The sequence below is a fragment of the Vidua macroura genome, chromosome 1 (assembly GCF_024509145.1).
Source record: "Vidua macroura isolate BioBank_ID:100142 chromosome 1, ASM2450914v1, whole genome shotgun sequence".
NCBI lineage: Eukaryota > Metazoa > Chordata > Aves > Passeriformes > Viduidae > Vidua > Vidua macroura.
The window spans coordinates 101,465,462-101,485,757 of record NC_071571.1 but is presented as its reverse complement, the minus strand read 5'-3'; the positions used below and the strand labels follow the sequence as shown (position 1 = coordinate 101,485,757).

At 39.2% G+C, this 20,296-nt stretch overlaps 2 protein-coding genes across 5 annotated transcripts in view; one reads left to right on the top strand and one right to left on the bottom strand.

Annotated features, from left to right (window-relative positions):
- Nucleotides 1–57: 57 nt before the first annotated feature.
- On the top strand, nt 58–7,215 carry PSMG2 (proteasome assembly chaperone 2). 2 transcript variants are annotated; one of them, XM_053984937.1, is made up of 7 exons: nt 58–139; nt 1,749–1,920; nt 2,707–2,765; nt 3,595–3,713; nt 5,025–5,198; nt 6,381–6,501; nt 6,891–7,215. In XM_053984937.1, the coding sequence occupies exons 1-7, from the start codon at nt 71–73 to the stop codon at nt 6,951–6,953; spliced, it is 777 nt and encodes a 258-aa protein (XP_053840912.1). In that variant the 5' UTR covers nt 58–70; the 3' UTR covers nt 6,954–7,215. The 2 variants fall into 2 exon arrangements, with proteins under 2 accessions (XP_053840912.1, XP_053840902.1); XM_053984927.1 differs by having other exon boundaries at nt 6,861–7,215.
- A 2,871-nt stretch (nt 7,216–10,086) lies between these two features.
- PTPN2 (protein tyrosine phosphatase non-receptor type 2) overlaps nt 10,087–20,296 on the bottom strand; it is a 30,544-nt gene continuing 20,334 nt past the window's right edge. For 2 of the 3 annotated variants that reach the window (XM_053971087.1, XM_053971103.1), the window contains 4 exons: nt 19,674–19,832; nt 17,103–17,293; nt 15,448–15,549; nt 11,613–13,216 (listed from right to left, as the gene is read on the bottom strand). In XM_053971087.1, coding sequence (XP_053827062.1) covers nt 13,087–13,216; nt 15,448–15,549; nt 17,103–17,293; nt 19,674–19,832 — 582 coding nt within the window. In that variant the 3' untranslated portion in view covers nt 11,613–13,086. Of the gene's footprint in view, nt 10,927–11,612; nt 13,217–15,447; nt 15,550–17,102; nt 17,294–19,673; nt 19,833–20,296 lie in introns of those variants that run through there. The other variant, XM_053971094.1, reaches the window with a different exon arrangement.

Here is a 20,296-nt window from a genome sequence, read left to right as displayed (position 1 = left end):
CCCCGCTTCCTTCCCTCCCTCCTTTCCTTCCTTCCTTCGCTGCCTGCTTTCTCCTCCCTTCTCGGCCGGCATGTTCATTCCGTGCGACCGCGGCGGGGGCTCCGCCGCCCCCGACTTTCAAGGCTTCACTCTGCTCATGGTGAGTCACGCTCCTGCTTCCCCTTTCCCCCGCCCTCGGTGGGTTTGAGGCGTCGCTGCCCGCGGTCCCTGTGCTGAGGGCTCCGCTCCGGTCCTGTGGGACGGGACATGGGGGGTTCTGGTGTCTCTCCCTGCCCTGCCCGAGGGTTGTCCCTGGGTACTTGGCTGCGGGATAAGCGGAGAAGGCTCAGGGCAGGCGGTGTGTGTGGCACCTGTGGGGTGTTCGGCCGGGGAAAAGAGGGTTTGGAGGGCTCTGTCTGCAGCAGAGCTTAGCGCGGTCTTCTCCGTTTCTGTCAACTTCTCCCTCCTCAGAACCCCGGGTTTGCCCCTGTTAAGACGATCCGTGCCGAGCTGCAACAGCTCCATTTTAATTTAGAGCAATAGCTATATGCTATTTCGGAGCTATAGCTACATGCTGTTGCTCTAAAAATTAATGCGCCCATATTTCCTGTATTTGCAGCACCCGTGGGTTGTCACTGCAATAATAAAAGCTTGGGATTTTTTTCATTTAGATGCGATATATAAATGTTCCCAGTGTTAAAAAAAAAAAAAAATCATTCTGCTACATTTAAATCTCGGGTTGGGATTGTTTTAGGAAGTGTTTTTATTGCTTTCACACATGGTGTGACATCAGTGTCAGGTCGCGTGCCCGGGGTGACGATGCCAGTGTGGGACGGGAGCTCCAGCGCAGGCTGCGGAGGGGCAAACGCCGTCATTTCTGCCCTTGCTGGGTTCGCCGCAGGGACCCCCATCGCTTCCCAGGCAGGGCTGCGGAGCCCGGCATGACTGCGCAGGCTGTGCAGGAAGTCATCCCCGGTCAGCTGACGAGCAGCAGGAAACACATCACTGCCCAGCTGCTCGCCTGGGGCGGGCGGGGAGCTGGCTGCCAGCCGGGACGTGGGGACGCTTCAGTGCTGCCGCGGCCTCTTTCACCTTCTGTCAGCCTCAAATCCCGTGTCTTTCCCCAATGGGCAGCAGCAGCAGCAATTCTTAGATTTGATTATAAATTAGAGGAAAGCAACCGAACGTTTTATGGTTGTCTTCCTGTAATAGTTTCTTTGGAAGAACACAGACTCTTGACTTTCTCTTTCCGTCCCATCATATTAGGTCAGTATCTGCCCCGATTGATGATAACCCACAGCAATTCCTATGAAATTACTTTAAGGGCATCCTTATAATTTTCATCCTTAAAAAATATGTAAAACAACCTACTCTTGTTTGTGAGTCAGTCTGAGATTTAGAGGCTTAATATGTAATACCAGAGCTGCCTTTGGGCATCATATGAGCTTTGCCAGTCTCACATCAGCTGCTTGAGTGGCTTTTACCTACTCTCAATCCAAAAATGTGGGGAAGGAGGTAAGTTTCCAAGCTGTTCTTTCCATTTACAATGAGACAGGATTACTCACAGAAGTGGCCAGGATGTTTTTTGTCAGACACAGACCAAATCCTGTATTTACCAATTCTTCTGGTAGGGAATAGTCACCTTTGCCAGAGGATGAGCGGCCACTTTTAGAAATCATGTTTGACCAGATTTTAAGCTTCCACTATTTGAAGAGCACCTTATGCCATCCATAAAGCACACTGTAATTCGGTGCGTTCTGTTACTTCAGCCAGCAGTGTCCGTGGGGAATGTCGGCCAGTTGGCAATAGATCTGGTGATTTCCACACTTGACATGGCTAAAGTTGGTTACTTCTACACCGATTGCCTGGTGCCAATGGTTGGAAATAACCCATATGCAACAGCAGAGGAAAACTCAGTGGAGCTGAGTATAAATGCTGAAGGTGGGTATTGAATGCTGAAAGCATTTGCAAGGGGCATAAGATACAAGAACATCACATTTACTTTTTTTGTTGTTGTTAAATTTTGCTGATGTGCTTAAATTAAGCGCAGTAATAACAGCTGCAGAAACCTACAGATAGGAATGTAATCACACTTCACAAAGGAAACTGTTCCTGTTGTTATTTTGGAAAACCAATTTGACATTTAGAACCAGTAAGAAATGTTTAATTTGAGCCATACTGTAGTGCAGCCAAAACTCTCTGTGGTGTTAATCCAAAGCAATATCAACTGTGCACATACTTAAAATAAATTATTGGATTACAAGTTGAATTTCTGATTTAGAAGGATACTTATCCACTCTTCTTCTTTCCTACATACCTCTGCATTTTTCCCTGTGTAATGTTTCTCCCACCCCCCCTACAAATTCTTAATTTCTTTCCCTACATTGATCATTGTATCTCTTTTTTTTTCACCCTCTTAAATCACAGAAATTTCAGAATAATATGGCAATCTTTGCAAAGATGCATACATTATCTGAATCATTACAGGAGGCAAATCCTCATATATGTTTCATAATTCAGTCCTTAAATTTAATACAACTGAAAGTACAATGCACAGAAATATGTGTTTTTAACACAGTGGATGTTGTCAAGCTCTCCCATATGAATTGATAGCTGAAAGGTTTACTTTACTATCCTAAAGTTTGTAAGTGGGCTAATTCTTGATATATTTAAACCCAGATATCTTTCTCAGTTTCTGCTTAATAAGACAATGATTTCTTCTTGTAGTGTACTCCTTACCTTCAAAGAAACTTGTAGTTCTGCAAATCAGATCCCCTTTTATAAAGGTATGTATGTTCATCGATTGTTTTTACTTCACTGTTTGGTTTGAATAGTTCTGCTGGCAAATACTAAGTGGCCTGGCAAAAGTATTTTTCTACTTCATGATGTAACACCTTCTGCAGTTGGTAAAGTTTTACTGATTTCTGCATTCGCTGAGGCATTTTGCATCATCAATTTCAGCATTTTGTTTTTCCAAGCTTGTTTTTCCTGCCTGTGTTGGTAGATTTTAGTGTAAATATCTCCTTAGTTATTAAGAGTCATGAAAATACAAAATGGTCTGGGGGTTGTTTATTTTTTTTCCTTTACATTTATAATTTTTCTGTGTTCTTTGTAATAGCTTTATTCTTTTTTGTGTTATGCCAATTTAATTATTTCATAGTATTCTGTATTCATTTAAACAACGTTCATTTGGTAAAAATGAGGAATTTAGTATTACTCATTAACTGGGCAGTGGCTGTAATTTAAAATAAGCAGAATGCCATCACAGAAAAGAAAATTGTGGTGCAGTATTTTAGCAGTTCAAAGTGTGGAAAAATACTGTGTGATCCTGCCATCCCATCTTGCTCTAAAGCTTTTTCCTTTGATATTAATGGCACACAAAACAGGTGGTACCATTGTTCTTGACATGGTCTTAATGATAGTTCTTGTAATTCTACATGTAGTTTTGCTTAAATAAACAACCAGGGCAGTTCTCTGCTTTCTAATATATCTGGGGCTGAAGACTAAGTGGACATGAAGAATAATTTACATCACTGCTAAACCTTATATGTAACACCTAGTATTGTTAAGGACATATTAAATTTTTCACTTTTTTATCTGTGTCTTTGCATGAAGAACAAGTACAGGCCATTCTGTGAAACCCTGCTTTCTTGGGTGAAGAGCAGCAAATGTGCCAGGGTTGTCCTTCTGTCCAGCAGCCACGCGTACCAGCGTGATGATGAGCAACTTTTGGGGTATGTTTGTGTCCTTAAAAGACCTAACTGATGTTTCTGGGTTTTTTTTTTTGACTGACATATTTCCCTCTACTTCCATGTCTTGAGTACTTTTGGCAGGTGCTTTTGCTTGCATGTGTGCATTGGTCATAAAATGCTTAGTATACTGTTAAAAATGACATATTACAGCATAAGTCACTGAATTTTCTGGGTTACTACTGTCAGAAGTACTGATCAAATGAAAAGCTGTAAGCAAATTGCATTTAGCCTGCATTGCCTCAGTTTTAACTTGCTGTGGCTGCAGGCAATGTCAGGGATTAACTGCTGACATATAGGTCACAAGTTAGATTTTTAATAGTTGATAGCAGTATTGGTTTGTTTCTGACCTCTTTGTCATCATTCTACATTTGAAAGGTTTTCTTTGATACAGTAAGTTGTCATTCTTTTTTTTTTAATAGGAAGTTACTTGTTGGGAGGCAACTGCAAGGATGCAATTGCAGTATTTTTTTATTAGATATTACCCATCCAAAAAACCACAGGCATTTCTTGATGATTGAGGGCATCCTAATTGGTGATTTAATGAGAAATAAATAAAATCAGTACTTCTCCAAGTAAGACCAGCATTTCTGCAGTTGTTATCCTCAGGCTCTATAAATGTATAGGGCCTCAAAGGAGGCTTAGATCTATGCATGTCTCAGATATAGCAGTAGATCCATACAACTGCAGGATGGCCAGCTAACATGGAATGAAATGAGAGGGACTGATGGTTATTTGATGAGGTCTAACTCATAAGTTGTGATTTAAACCCTCCCAGCTCCCTCAGCACCACAGAACAACTCCCTTATAGCAGATTTACTAAAGAGTGAGGGTAGTGCATTCAGAAAATACTTTTAACTTGACTAAAGTCTGAATGTATTAGTAGTGTGAGCTTACTAAAAATACTGTATCATGGTGAAGTCCAAGTTTACCCTAACAGGTTTTTAATTAATCACCTCCTATCTGAAGGAAGAAAAAGCACATTTTATTTGTAAATTATTTTAGCAAACATAAGCAGTTTCCCTATTTAGGTGCTTATGTGTTTGGCACTTGCCAGTTATTTGAGCCCCTGAAAGGGTACCTAAATTCTATTTGTGGCATAAAGTTGAATAGTTTGTACAGTTTTGAGGCCACAGACTTAATCTCTAACTTTGATCTGAAGAGGGAGAGAATGTCAGAGCATTTCTTCCCTGCAGGTGTGAGGTCCTCAGTGCTGGCATCTTCTGTCTGCCACAAGTGATAATTGGGGCAGTGTCCTTCCTTGGCAGACTGAATGCATCCTTGACTTGTTTCTAGGACACCACTGCGCTACCTGCTCACACCTGATCTGGAGAAAGCAGTTGGAGGCCGCATGAAGGAGCTAAACTGGAAAGAAATGGAAAAAGTAGCAGCTTATCCTGGAATAAATAATACAGACAAAGTTCTGCATATACCTGGAGGTGGAATCACAAAACTGTTGTTTACTGAGAGGTGAGTTGTCTAAAGATAAGCACAGAGAGATCTCAGAAGTCTTGTTTTTAGGACTTGGGTAAAATTATCTTATAAACTGCTATGTTATAGGGAAAGAAAAGTCCTTCTGTTTATAGAACAGGGCTTTACAGGAGTAGAATTTCTTTCAGGTCAGGCCCATAATTAAGAGGAAGAGAAGTAGAGAGTCCTGGATCATAAAGTTAGAATAAGATAAAAATATAAGGGAATAGGCTAAAGGAAAATAATAAAGTCTTTACAGTTATGATCACAATCAGTCTGTTATCTGATATTATCCAAGTCACAATTTGTAAATAGTAGAATTCCTGTACCTGTGCTACTTTTAACTAAAACTGTTTCCTGGGGCAAATGGTTCCAACGTCAGTTATACAAAAAACCCCAAAAATCTGCAAACAATTCTGAGCGCTATGAATGAGTTAAGGTTTCAGGCCTAGAAAAAGAAATGAGATGTGGGTGTTCTGTTAAAAGGTGTGTGCATCAGAAGTTGTGCTGAAAGCGGAGTTTTTTAATTTTAGAAACGAATACTTACTTATAGCACAACTGTGTGTTTCTGCAAAAGATGGGTTGTGTTCAGTGGAAAATTGACTGTTATTTTTTAATTACTGCTTTTGACACCTGACCACACTGTTGCATTCAACAGCAGCAAAGTTACTAATACCATGCTTACATTTATACTGACTTAAGAATGGAAACAATATAAAATTGCAAATGAAAAAAACTGCCAGGATTTGAGGTAAAAAAATTAAAAATAACCATCTTAATATCTAAATAGAAAATAAGAATATTCCAAGTGAAGTAGTGATATGCAGCCTGCAAAACTGCTGGTTTCAAACACACAGAAAGATAAGGAGAGATTGTATGAAAGGATGTGTATAGGCACCTCACCAGCACAAAAGTGCAAACTAAGTATGTAAAAGGCCTGAATACTTTTGCAAGATGTAGGATTTGTGCCTTGCAAAGTAAAGAACAAATTCAAGACTAAGCAAAAAGCATGAAGTGTGAAAATGTGATCTGGAGGAAAAAGAATATATATATACACACACATACATTTTTCCGTTTTGGTTTTTCACAAGATACATGCATATTGTTGCTGCTCTTAAAACATTAATATAATTATTCTGGATCTAAAAACTAAATATAAATGCATGGTCATTTTTGTTGCAGCTGTTCAGAGGGAATCCAAATGGCAGTTCTTCTGAAATTTTGCTCAGAAGGAGACAACATCCCTGATGCATTTGTTCTTGTTAACTATCTTAATGAATGGCTCCAGCTAATTAAAAGTGAAGTAAGTACTGTTTCATCTAAAGTTCTTGCTGTCATATTCTATCTCCATTATTTTTATTTTTCTTCAGTCCAGATGGGTTCATTTTGGCTCTTGGTGATCAAGAATATGCCAAATAAAATACATATTTGTATTAAAATCTCACTGGGAGTTTCCTCACCTGAAAAAACAAATCTGAACACCAGTTCTTTTGTTTGACAGGTGTGGGCAAAAATTGTGTAAAGGTTTGATTGAGTTGTCTCTTCCAGTGCCCTTCTCTAAAGCAACCCACCATGACACTGACATTTGTACTGCTGCCCATTATTTTAATACCCAGTTACATCATTACTACTTAATACTTAAATATTCTGGGTTTGTTGCAGAGCAACAATTCCACAGATCCTTCTTCACAGTGGAAGATACCGAGTTCTTGGCGCCTACTTTTTGGCAATGGTCTCCCACCTGCCCTCTTCTGATCAGCTCTGAACTCGCTGTGAGTCATGTGTGCAGTCGCAGATGTCCCTTGAGGTGGGGATTACACAGTAATAGCCAAGGAGCAGCAGCTTGCTTTGGTGTCTACATAAATGCTTTATTTAAGAAAAATTCCTTTTGTGTATGTGGGTAGCTAAAGAAATTAAGGTAACTTTCACAAACTCACCAAAGAACTATGTTTTGTACAGTTGTTTATTGAGTAACTTTGGTTGGAAGTTTTTTCTAATAAAATATTTTTTAAGAAACTTTTTTCCCTGGTTAAGTGTTACTGCCATGGACAAGCTTACGGTGCTTCTTTTTAATGCAGCTGAGAACTGAAAGTGATGTGTAGGTATGTATTTTCTTGGAAGATAAAACCCTCCACTTCCACGTCAACTGTGGATCTTAACTTTTTTTTCAAGACTTCCTGGTGAGGTAAGTGAAGGTCAGAAGTGATCTGGTTTTGCCTGCTTTTCTCAGTGCTGTTGTGGTAGTTTCAACAGGGGAGACTGCAAACAGTGTAACAGCCTGTTCTGTCTTTTCTGTCTACAAAGAGTTGTAAACGGTGTGGGTTGGAAGGGATCCTGATCCAAGAGATCCTCTAGTTCCAACCCCACTGCTGTAGGCAGGGACACTCTCCACTAGACCAGGTTGCTTAGAGCCCCAGCCAACCTGGTCTTAAACACTTCCAAGGATGAGGCATCTACAACTTTTCTGGGCAACTTTAGCCTGTGCCTCACCAAGCTAAAAGTAAAATATTTCCTCCTAATACCCAACCTAAACCTACTCTTAGTTTGAAGCCATTTCCCTTTATCCTTTCACTACATGCCCTTTTAGAAAGTCCGTCTCTCTTGTAGGGTCCCTCTGGGAACTGGGAGGCCACAATTAGGTTACCCCTAAGCCTCTCTTTTCCAGGCTTCCGCTCCATTTCCAGATGCTGAAACTAAAGCTTTCTAGGTCAATGAGCCGCCTTAGACTGAACATTAATGCAGTGCCCTGAAATATAAAGGAATCGGGAAACCTTGTCTGATATCAGGCAGTCTTGTATCTGTGTATTTTACAGGCTTAGTCTGAGAGAGCAGCTGTGTGATGGACGGTTCACATGTTCCATGTTTGTCATGGTACCTGTTGCACTATAGTATTTAGTTATGTGTTCAGTTTTGACCTTTTTGGAAGTGCTTGGTCACATCAGCTGATTTAAAAACAACTTTAAACCATGGATGCAAGATGGTCAGTTCTAGAGTTGAAAAGTGAGAATTAACCTAAATATATATTTAGGAGCTCCCACAGGTATCCAGACTGGTAAGGTGACGAGTCAAAATGCAGATGCAGTCAGGCAATGTAGACAAAAGGCCAAGTGTAGCACAAGGCAAGTCTGATAAGCCTAAAGCTAGTTGGAAAAATAACCATATTCAAATTGAGCCAAGTGACTATGAGGTGTATATAGAGGAGGAGAGGAAATGAAGTCTTGAGGGACTGAAGGACCAGACAGAAGCAATGAAAGGGGTGTTATTTGCTTCACAGTATTTTTCTTAAGTGAGCCAAAGATGTTCACTACCTCCTCAAGAGGCACAGCCGAGCGAAAAGGAGGAGAACACTGAGAGTACTTTCTGAAAGACAAAATCCTCAGGGCTTTCCTGTTCCCTGAGAATAAGGTAGAGGGCAGTTGGATCCTTGTGGGAGGAACAAGGACACAGCTTCTCCAAGGCCGGCAGTTCGCTGCCCTTGGCCCGGAGCCACTCTTGCCTCCAGTGCTCAGGACAGGTGAACACAGCCCCTGCACGCTCCCAAACCTTCCTGCAGGACAAAGGCTGTGCCTTTTCCCTGCTGTTCAGATGACCAGCAAAAATAAAAACACCTCTGCAACACCACCCTTGAGCATGGAGAAAAGAAATGGCCGTCAGTAAATCACAGCTTCTTCATTTGGAAAGAAATGCCTTTCACAAGTCTGATAATTTTAACACCATTTCTTTTAAGGCTACAATTATACACGCACTTGGTCCTTTCTGTCCCCTTCCTTCACCTTTTTAAATACACTTTCTCAACAGTAGTCAAGAACTGGAGTCTGTGTAGAAATAACCAAACAAGTACAGAGGTCAGAAAGCAAGACTTCTCCTGTCACAAGACAGCATTCAACAAAACACAACAAAGCCCTGGTTTTAGAACTACTCAATCTCCTTTGCCGATTCATCAACTTGGCTGACATCAACTTTATTCCAGCATCTCAGTAGCTGAAAACCATTTAAAAACTAAGGGCAATCAGCATTTTTATTAGGATATTCAGCTGTTTATGCCCCACAAGATAAACTAGTTGCACGTGATAGCAGGAGGTAGAATAAGGCAGTACATGAACACTTCCAGTAGTCATGCACTGCATGCTTACTCAACTCCAAGAGGGGGAGAATAATGAAAACCTAAACCATAGCTAAAGGTAAAAGGCATGAACCACTGAAAGCCTTATCCACAGATGTCCCAAGTGGTATAAACAGGCTCTGTTCCTGTAATCAACAATAGCAGGGTTTGTTGCAGTGGTTTTGGTAGAGCTTAATCTCTTGTTATAAACACTCCTGGTTTCACAGCTGCACCAACTTGAAAATGAAAACTGAATCAAGTCAGAATGTTGTTTTCTCCTCCAGCATAGGCTCAGAACAATGGTAATCGTGTAAAGGAAAAAAAAATTTGGACAAACCAGACTGGAAATTTAGACTATTTCAGGATGGTGTCAAGTGTGCCTTTAGCTCAAGTAATAGCATTAAGTACTCCCCTGCTTCAGCTTCCCCTTCAAGTCCAACACAACTCTGAATATCGCTGCTTTCTTGAACGGGCCTCAAGACCAAGTTCTGATAAGATTTCAGGCTGCTGCCATGTAAAACCCCACCACATGCCTCTTTAGACAGTCAGAGTAAATACATTGTTTTGTGAGTTAAGATTTATCTGAAACCATCCGAGAACAAGTGCAGAATTGAGATCAGCTCTGTTACAGAAGGCACAAGGCTGGAAACCCTGCTGACCTCGTTGGAAGAACTCCTTTAAGCAGCACTCTGGCTTACCCATTTCCAATCCATCCTGACTATGTCAAGGACAACAATGACAGAAGGTAGGAGATGTGAAAGAAAATACTGTACATAGAACACAGGGTGATGGCACAATCCAAAACCTGTTTAATTACAGACACCATTGACTTTTGTGCACTTCGTTTTTGTTCCTCAGCTCCCATTAACTTCACAGGACTGTGGGTCAAGAGAGGTCAGGTTCAACCTCTTTCTTCCCTTTAAAGCATCACCAACAGAACACTTTCCCATCACAAAGTTACTCTGAACATTTTGTGCATATTTTATAGCAAACATAAAAAGAATTACCAAACCAACTGGTCAGATTATTAATATAATATTCTTAGTGGTGTATTACAAAAGAAATGTACAAGAATTCCTCCTAAATCAAACTACAATACTTAGCATTAATGAAAATACCTGCATAAAGCGCACACTAATAATTTTGCCATTTTCCAGTTAAAACAGGTATCAGGAAACCTTAAGGCAAAACCCTTCTTTTTCCACAACAGACACTCTTAACAGGTTCTCTCTAACATAACGCGCACACAACAGCACATCATCAATTTAAAAAAATATTTAATGCTGCCAAAAAGTATAAAAATACAATAAGAATGGCAGTACAAAACAAAATACTTCCTAATTTATTTCTTTTACATCTTTCTACATTAATACAGGCATTATAAAAACACAAGATGGCAAATTATTTCGTTTTGCAAAGTAGCGCACGCTGCTGGTGGTCTTCATCCCCTCGGTGCAGTTTACGCTGTAAACAGATAACTGAGGTCTTCTTGGTACTTAACAGACCTCACTTTTTGTTCCCGAAGAGGGGGGGGGGTCATGTCTTGCTTTGCATGTCAATAATTTGCAGTTTATAGCTGCAGAATATTCACAAGTCTTGAAGGCTTAGGTGTCAGTCAGTCTCGGCCTGCGACATACAACCAAAAGAAAGTCACCGATTCAGTACAGAGTACGGGGATAAAAAACAACAACAACAACAAAAAAAAAAAGAGCTAAGAACTGACAGCGGGTTTGCAGCTCACTGTCAACACCAAACAGCTTCTCTTGTGTTCCCTGGAGCAACTACTGCCTCTGAGCAAGTACTCTTGGAAAGCCGTTGCTTTTCCAGAAGGTATTTCCATGTTACAGTGTAAGGCACATCCTTGCTGGAGAGTTTCAAGTACAGGTCTCAGTCCAGCAAACCACTTCCTCACACATGTAACCACAAGCACTGCAGAAGATTCCTTAGGCCTCAGAGGGATTATGGCAGGCTGCATCTCAAAATATATCGCCTCTTACAGCTTTGGAGGCCAATCCTGCTACAGCGGCTCGAAAGTAACTGTTTCTAGGCAAAGATTTCCTGTAGTGAGAAAGACACCCCAGCACTGGACATTTTGTTTTTAGGCAAGGGAAGGCTCTACTCCGCGAGTCTACAGAAAGAGACCTTGGTGTTCACAGCACCACACCCCCGAGCTACTACAGGTAAAATGAGTCTGAGTTCTGCAAGCACTACACTGATTCATAAAGCAGTTTTCCTCCACCAGTTATGACACATTGAAAGAGGGCTTCCAAGTTTTTATCCTTCCAATTTAAATAAAGACTCAGACAGAGATGCAATTTTGAACACGTTTATTTTTTGTACATAAAAATGAAAGACTGACTTAAAACTTTGGGGGCAAACAAAAAGGCCCAGGAAGACTACTGTGTGTCACATCACCTTTGCAAATACCATCCTCTGGCTTAAGCCACTCGGCTCTGCAGAAGACTTCCTCTTTTGTCATTGTTAATTTAGTTTCTCGTGCAGTCCTCAAGTGTCTCAGGTTTTACTATAATGCCAAACAGCAAACTAAATAATTTGGTTTACATTCATTAAACATAAAGCTAACCAGGCTTTTTCATCGCCTGCATGATCCAGTCACACATACATGCATACACATTTACGCCTCTTCCCTTTTCAGAGGGACATAAACTGATGTCAGTAAACCATATTACTCGAGGTTTAACAGAATAAGCCACATTTCACTGGCAACATCTCACTTGCATAACAAATCCAGAGGTTTTTCCAAATTGCTATTTCACACTGAATTAAATTATTTTACTTAATACATTTCAAAGAAAATACAGATGTACCGTCACTAAGTGGACTGTCCCTGCATCAAGAACACAAATAGGAAACCTAGAGGATTAATTCCAATCTTGCAAACCCCTTGCAGCGGAGGTCCAAATGTTTGCTAGGTATTTCTTTATGAAAACGTGCCTGATTTGTACACAAGTGTTCATCTGAGAGCCAAATGTTCAATAAGAGATGCCCACTATGCATCAAATATTTTGACTGATTCATTTCCAGAGAAGGGTGAAAACTAACACCAACCAAACCAAAACCAATTTTGAATCGAGCCCAATGACATTTTAGAAGTAGCATGGGACCAGGCAGCAGTTTGCCAGAAATCAGGGAGGGGGAGAGGAGTGGGGTCAGAAGGCACGTCCTTCAATTTCACTCTTTAAGTATTTCCTATGATAGAGATGATTGGGATTGACAGTTTTTCCTTTTGGACCATATTTGTTCCTATTTAACATCCAAGCTGTGCAAAAATGCTGCAAATTGAAATCCTCCAGAATAACAAAGTATCAAAAGGGCTTAGTGTGCAGCAAGGAAAACAATCCTCCAGATTTTGGGTTTTAAGGATTAGTGATGGACCAGAAAGATTTTTATCCAAATTATTTCCTGGAATGTAAAAAGAGACCAATAATTTGATTTTCCTTACTATTCTCAGACTATTGTGAACAATTCACTGTTCAAAATAGTTTTGTCCAAGGCTTGTACTGGTTCATCCTCCTTAAATTATTAAGACTCCCAAGGTACTTGCAATCACAGAACCAAACTTTTACAGAACAACTGCTGAATGTGCAAGTCCTGCTTTATTGCATCAAGAAGGTAACAGAGTATGAGGTGATCTGAATTGGCTGCCCCCTGCCCTGCCCCACCCTGAACTGAGGAATGCTTACTCAGGTTCAAGAAAATGGAAAAGCCCAAATTTAGAAGATGTAATCAGGAAAAAAAATTAAGTGACAGCTTGACAAGCTGCAGTTAGAGCTCAGTGCCTGTAGGATACTGGTAGCCCAGGAAATCCTCCTCATGCCAAAAGAAGGGCAATAAATAACAGTGTGGTATCAGTCTAAGTTTCACCTGCACTTTTTCCTTAGCTGCTTTAAAGTATCTAGAATAAAATTTGGAATATTTCTGTTACAAAAGCATTTAAATTACATTCCATGTATTTTACCATAACCAAAATATCTTTATAAGGCACATACATTTACACCTACTATCAATTACAGCTGATACTGAAAAACCTATCCTCAATTTAAAGGAGAAAAAAAAAAATATTTTGACAGTCTTCTTGCTGGCTAAAAGTTACTGTGGTTGTAAAAATTGTGAAATATCTTAAAATACATGAGCTGCCTGCCTGTGCTATGTCCCAGCAGTCATTTTGTTATTCAAGCTGCACAGTTGGTCAGCAATGCCATGGAACAAGCTGCCTTATTCTACTGACGCACAACTTCCCAAATCCAGTACTCCATGAAACTACACTTGTTTTCCTCATCTGGACCCTTCAGCATTTTTTTACTATACAAACAGCGTAGTCCAGAATAGCATTAGCTATTGCAAAATGAGAATTTTAAAGAGTAAACTGTACTTAGCTTTGTGTAGTAAATGTCAGAGTAATTGGGACCCATGCCTTGTATGTGTCTACCAAGCTTGGACGTACTGGAAAACTTTGAAGTAAATTCCTTTGAATAAGGAGCAAATAATCATCCAGCTCTTTGAGTATTTTTCAGCAGTAAATCCAAGAAGTGCTTTACAAAATGGGGGAAGGGAGTGGAAGAAAACCCCCCAAGACCCCACACCCAACAGAAAAACAACCAAGCTTAGAAAACGGAAGGAGAAAACATAACTTCTCTGAAGTTACCCAACAAGGCAATGCTTGAATAAATAAAATTCCCATTTCAAAGTACAATCCAATCCTACAAATTACTAGATCCTAGCTTGAACAACAAGCTACATTCAGCTATATACCATCTCTGTATTCAAAGGTAATTTAAAGGGCAGAAAGTGGTTTGTGTTGAATTACTACTTAGAAAGTGTTACTATTCAAGTAATGGAAAGGGAGTGCTCCATTTAAAAGGGTCTGTAGCACAGATACTCCCAAAATATTAGTCTTTAAGTGTTTTACTAGCATGTCTAATACAGTGCTGGGGAACCTGAAAAGCAGTTCTAGCCTTTGTGAAGCTACTGAAGTGGCTCATACAGCTGAAAACACTGGGTATGGCAGAACACTACCAACATTTCTTTTCTATTAGAGCCACCCTTGGAAGTTCAACTACCGTTTCCTTTGATGTGTTTTCTACAACTATTACTGATTAATTAATTTTATTCTTTCTAGCAATTGAAATCTATAAACACACAAAATGCTATGTTTTACATTTAATGGAATGTCAGAACTTGAACAATGTTGGCCTTCAAATAGTAGCTGAAGTCTGAATACATTAATCAATAGTATGACTTTCAGTGGGGACTAAGTTCTCAAAAGCCTTTAAAAAAAATTCCAAGTCTTAAATAATGAAAACCACAAAAAATAAATAAGGAATGCAAATTAACAGAGTAGAAATTGGCATGTGCTTCATCAGACCCCTAGCTGCTCATTTCAAACTGGAAAGTCAAATATGGGGAATGGTTGCACTATTCTTTTCATGCACAAAGTATTATTACATTTAGTTTCAAAATGAAATTCTTTTGGTCAGAAATTTGTACAAACTGAGCTTTTAAAAGTACAGTGAACTACAAAAAGATTAAATACGCAATTATAAAATATATTTATCCTAGGTCATAAGAATATAAAATGTTTATGTTCATGTCACTAGTACATTACACATTACACATATTTAAGGATAACTTCTTTGCATTAATAATGTAAATGATACAACACTGTTTATTGCTTATGTCAGGCATGTAAATTTAAATCCAGACAGCCTTCAGTAGCTAAACCTCCATGGTTCAGCATTTGTTCAAGATCTGGTAGAACACCATGCTAAAAAGTGTATAAACAGTTGCAGCAAGTTTGGACCTGCTCATATTAAACAAAAACCATCAATTCTGTGGGGGGCAGCGGTTCATTTTTCTAAGTACCTGCAGTGGAAAGTCCTGAGATGTCGACATGAGATCAAGTTTACATCACTTCTCTATTGTACGTAACAGTCTGTACCCATTCCAGGAATAAGGAGTTTATGCTTAAAGTCACACCCCTACTCATTACCTTCCAGCAAAATCAGTTATTGGAGCAGTCACACTTACAAGGAATGTTCTTGAAAATACATTTTCCAGCAAAAATAAGCAACTAAAATCAGTGTACCAAACCCAATCTTAGTGAGAATAGGTTTCCAGTATAACCACCTTTTTCTTTTTCTTTCAGTCTCATTTAGCTTCTGCTTCATCTGCTGCAGCTTCTGTGCTGTGTTTGCTCTTCTATCCTCCCGCAGTCGTTTTCGGACAGAACTTAAAAAGAAAAAAAGGTGAATCTTACACTGAAGAACGGGAGAAAAGGCTATTATAATATTAAAACAAACTTCTTTCCAACACTCCCAATAGTTAACCCACCAGTTAACTATGTATATAAAGCAGCAGTATATAAAGCAGCAGTATATAAAATCCAAATCAAACAATCTTTTATTATGTTTAAACCACCTTGATGTAGAGAGTTTCAGATAGTGAAGCCTCACGAATAAGTAAATGACAGATGTAAAGATGTACACAGTACTTCATCTATGAGTTTGAGAGAGAACAGAATTAGTTAAATTATCTGAGCTGAGTCTTTCACTCCTGTCTGTGCCCCATTTGGTGGCTGAGATGTTTTGTGTGGAGGCTGCCTTTATATGTAGTCAGGTACCACATGCAAGTGTCACAGTATTTACACAGGCACCTCCACTGCAGAGTTCACATCAGTCTCAATGATACACTGACTCCAACCCCTCACCCCTGCTCACGGCTGCATGCAGGTTTAATGGTATTCATCTCAGGATGAAAACCAGATCTTGATAAAAGACACACAATAAACCCAAGTTCTGTGTGTTACACTAACAGGACAACTTTGTAATTCATGTCTCCAAAAGTGCCCTCGAAATCTCTAAGACAGCATAACTCTGACACAAAAACCAACTTTGACCGACTTCTAACACACACCCCCATAGCCTTACTCCTTCCTGTAAAGGGCTCCTTCAAACAACTACAGAATTGCTGTCATTCTCTCTCAAAACACACATGAAGACACAGAAAGAAACTCATTGGGGCATTTGGTGAGCTAGCAGTTATTCTGCAATTCCAGCCTATCTACATTGAACTGCTGTGTCTCATCTCAGGCTGCAGCCCTTCGGGACATACCCTGCCTCCTTCTGTACACCACATGGCTCAGCTTGGCACAGCCCTGGCCCAGTTTTTGGATCTCTGGCTATGGATCAACACTTGGCAATCCACATGTAGGAAGGCCCAAGTGCCTCCCAGCTGAGGCATCAACATTCCTGGGAGAAAGGCAAATTCACCTGACACAGCTAAACCACAGGAAACTACTCACAGCAGGTAGATTTAACATGAACAGAGGGTAATACACGGCTCCAATGATACAATTTCAACCATGACACAGAACGTGGTATGTGATAAAACCTTTGTGTTTCTGAGGAACCATGTCATTTTTGAAACATAAGTTAGTATTGTATTTAAAAATCAGTATGAAATTATGCTGGACAATTTTAGGACCTCATTCACACTTCACAGCAGAGTTCACTGACAATCTGTTAAGAAAAGTGTGAGATATAGCTGCTTCAGTTAAAGACACTTGCTTTTCTTCTCTTGATTTCTGAACAGTAAAACCAAATCACAAGGAATCATTGAGGTGGTAGTTTTAAAAATCCTTAAATAAGACTGTCAAATACCACCTGTTCTCCCTTGCTACTGCAGAAAGATCTTGAATGTTTTTACAATAAGAAAAGCAGCCTAATAATTCAGCCTTTTGAGACAGTCTATCTGCCTTTTAAAAGTTTCTTTATCTTGCCTACTTTTCAATGTTCCCATCTGTGATATCTTGAACCTTAGTAGACAGGTCAGTGTTTATTTTCTCCATCTGATCATTGTTCTCCAGGCCTATGCTGTTCCCATTGTACTTCTCTGTGGTTATTTTGGTTGGGTGTGGAGGAGACTGCTCGGAACTTGGCGCTTGGTCCTCCTTAGAGAGCTCCTTCCACCGTTTCTGAAAACAAGGAGAACACATTTCAAACATTCCCCTAATATTAAAGGGCCCCCTTGCCAGTATGTCTTCCGAAAGAACAGTCACAGAAGTAGATTAAAGGAAATACCAGAACAAGAAAAAAAATTGCTAGATGAAGAAATAAAGTTAGGTCAAAATGTGTCTTCAACAACCATCAATGATCCTTTTTTTCTATTTTTCCAGGATGGTGCCCCTGCAAAGGCATGAGGCCTCTACCTTCAGGGTTTGTACTGTCCACAGCAGCTGCACAATTAGGAAGCATTGTGCCTTATAAAATCCTGCACTGTCCAGCACTTCCCATCTCCCTCTACTTGCTACAGGCCTGTGCTGTGCTCTTACCTTATGGCTTCAAAATACAACAGGACCTTGTATACAAGAACTGCCTAAGAAGAGAGAACTGGGAAAATTTAACAGAGTTATCTATGCCAGAGTTATCTATGGCCTACTATTTCACTTAGTGGCCCATTAACCCAGAGATCTACTGCATCATAAAACAGTTATTCACCTTGTTTTGAGACGTAATCTTGAAATAAGATGGAAGAAAAAAAGAAATTGGAAGTAAACCTGTTTTGCTAGATCTCTGTACTAATGAAAAATAGTCTGAAGGACTTGCTACAACAAAATTTCATGCAGAAAAGAACCCTAGAAAGTGCACAGGAAGGAAAATAATCAGCCCTAAAAACCAATCACTTCTTTTCTCACACAAATCAGCCAGTGCCAATAGAGACACAGAATATCTTGTAGGAAAGAAATCAGTTACTTTTAAAAGTCCGTGATAAGGTAGATGAACTGAAAATTGAATCTTCTCAAAACAAGTAATAGACTCCTGTCCGTGGAATGATTTCAAGACTGCTGGTCTAAACTAAATATCAAACTGCTGGCAAAATGAGTTTTAACAATGAACTGACTCCTCTACTAAAAGTGAAAGTTGTGCTTGCACAGTTTACTGCTTTCCAAAATCCAAGGAGACATCAGAGATGAACATTTGGCTAATGTTAAATAAGAGAGGCATTCAATAACTTCAGGCCCTCTCCATCACTAGCAGAGAGAAGTGAATACCTCTTACACTATGAAGAGTCAACCATTCCTCATGGAACAAAATAACCTCCTGAACCTGAAAGAAAAATATGCTTTTTTAGCACTGCCAATTAATTTTCTGCACATAATGCCAAGGCCTAAAGAGAGAAGCATCAGGACAAATACTTTGCACTGCAGGAAAACTGATTTAAGATCATCTGAACAATCGTAACAAGAAAAAGAGAACAAATGAGAAGTGTGCCTTCCTAGGCATTCTCTCACTATGAATAAATAACACACTTGAACGTGACAAGCAGTATTCTGAGTTGACAATGCTCCCTTGTATCCAGAAGTAAGACATCCTGTTATCTATATGGCTAAGTGTTGGAACCAGAGCTGCTCACTTTGGAGCATGGCTTTTAAAAAAAGCAAAGCAGAAAACTATTACTAGACACAATACCTCATACCACCAGAAACAGCTTCCACAAAATGAAGAGACTAAACTGTTGTTAACATTAGGATGAATCATGAAGTCTTCTAGACATATAGCACAGGAATCAGACCAGCAGCACACTATCTAGGTGTTGATTAGCACTTGTGTAAAATTATTTCTTTATTTACACAGCAAGTCAAGAAACGTTTCTTAAGGGAAGAATCACACCACTACCAATACCACAAAGAAAGGAAATGTATTTTTAGCTTATTTGTGATTTCAAGAAATCAACAAAATAAAAGAGCCCTAGTATATGAAAGCAGAATTAAATGTATTTCAAAGCCTCTCCTCCAGTTCTCCCTCCCACCTAGGCCCAGCCACTTAACAAAACTCTTACGTCTGCAAGCCGCACTGATAAAACAATGAGATTTGGTAATTTCTTTGCACCCAAATTTGGCTAGATTGTACTAACTATAAGACAAATTTTAAAGGCTATGAAGAAACAAGGCAACTTTACCAAAAAATATTATCTGTAGCATCAGGCAACTTATCTGCTAGGAAAATAGCAAAGATCAAGAAATTCTAAAAAATATCCTTGCTATCTTCAAAGTGATAGTGGGTATTACTTTCTCTTTTTAGTATTGAAAACATCAATTGAACCTTTTTTTTTTTTTTAAACATTTGGACAGACAAATCATTTTCATATTTTATCTAAGAGGGGACATATACACACAGTTAAAAGTTTAGTTTGATAGAAGGCACTGAAGAGATACCCTTTGATATGTCCTAGGCATCTACTGGAAAAGGCTAATTATTAAAATCTCACAAAACTGTATGTTCTAAAATAATCTGAAGCTTATTTTTTACTACTGTTGCAATATGCTGTTCAAATACATGGAGCAAAACATTTACCTGTATAGTTGAATCCCCCATTATAAATTTTGCTCCTTCTATTACAGCCATATATGAAAATCTTAGTTGATCAGGAGTCTGAATAAGTCCCATTCGATATTTTCTCATATCCAGTAATACTTTCTTAATATCTACAGAAAATGGGTCTTTTTTCTCCATCTGTAAAGCAAGTTACATTGAAAGTGTCAATGGTATATAAAAATAATTACAAGTAAAAATTAGTCATAAATTCAATCTAAAAATTAATTTCTCCGTATTTTGCTTCTATTAGTTATATGGAAGATTAACATGTCAAATTATTTCCAATTTTTTTTGAAGGAAAAATGCAAACCATCTAATGAAAACTTATGACAAATCAAGAATCATATATTAAACAAATAAATTAGTACCCTTTAATATGAACTCCTAAATTTAAGACATACAGATATGCTCAATTTTATTTAGGCTTGTATTTGGACTTTGAAATAGGACTATAAGAATCAGAGCTGTAAAGTAATATTTCCTGCTCCTTCTGAATAGAACAGCAATTCAGACTGACTATGGCAGAAGTTTCCTTATTTAAAGCAGAACCCTGAACCCAAGCAATGCACACACTTGTCCCCACATTACATTCACAGGGTGTT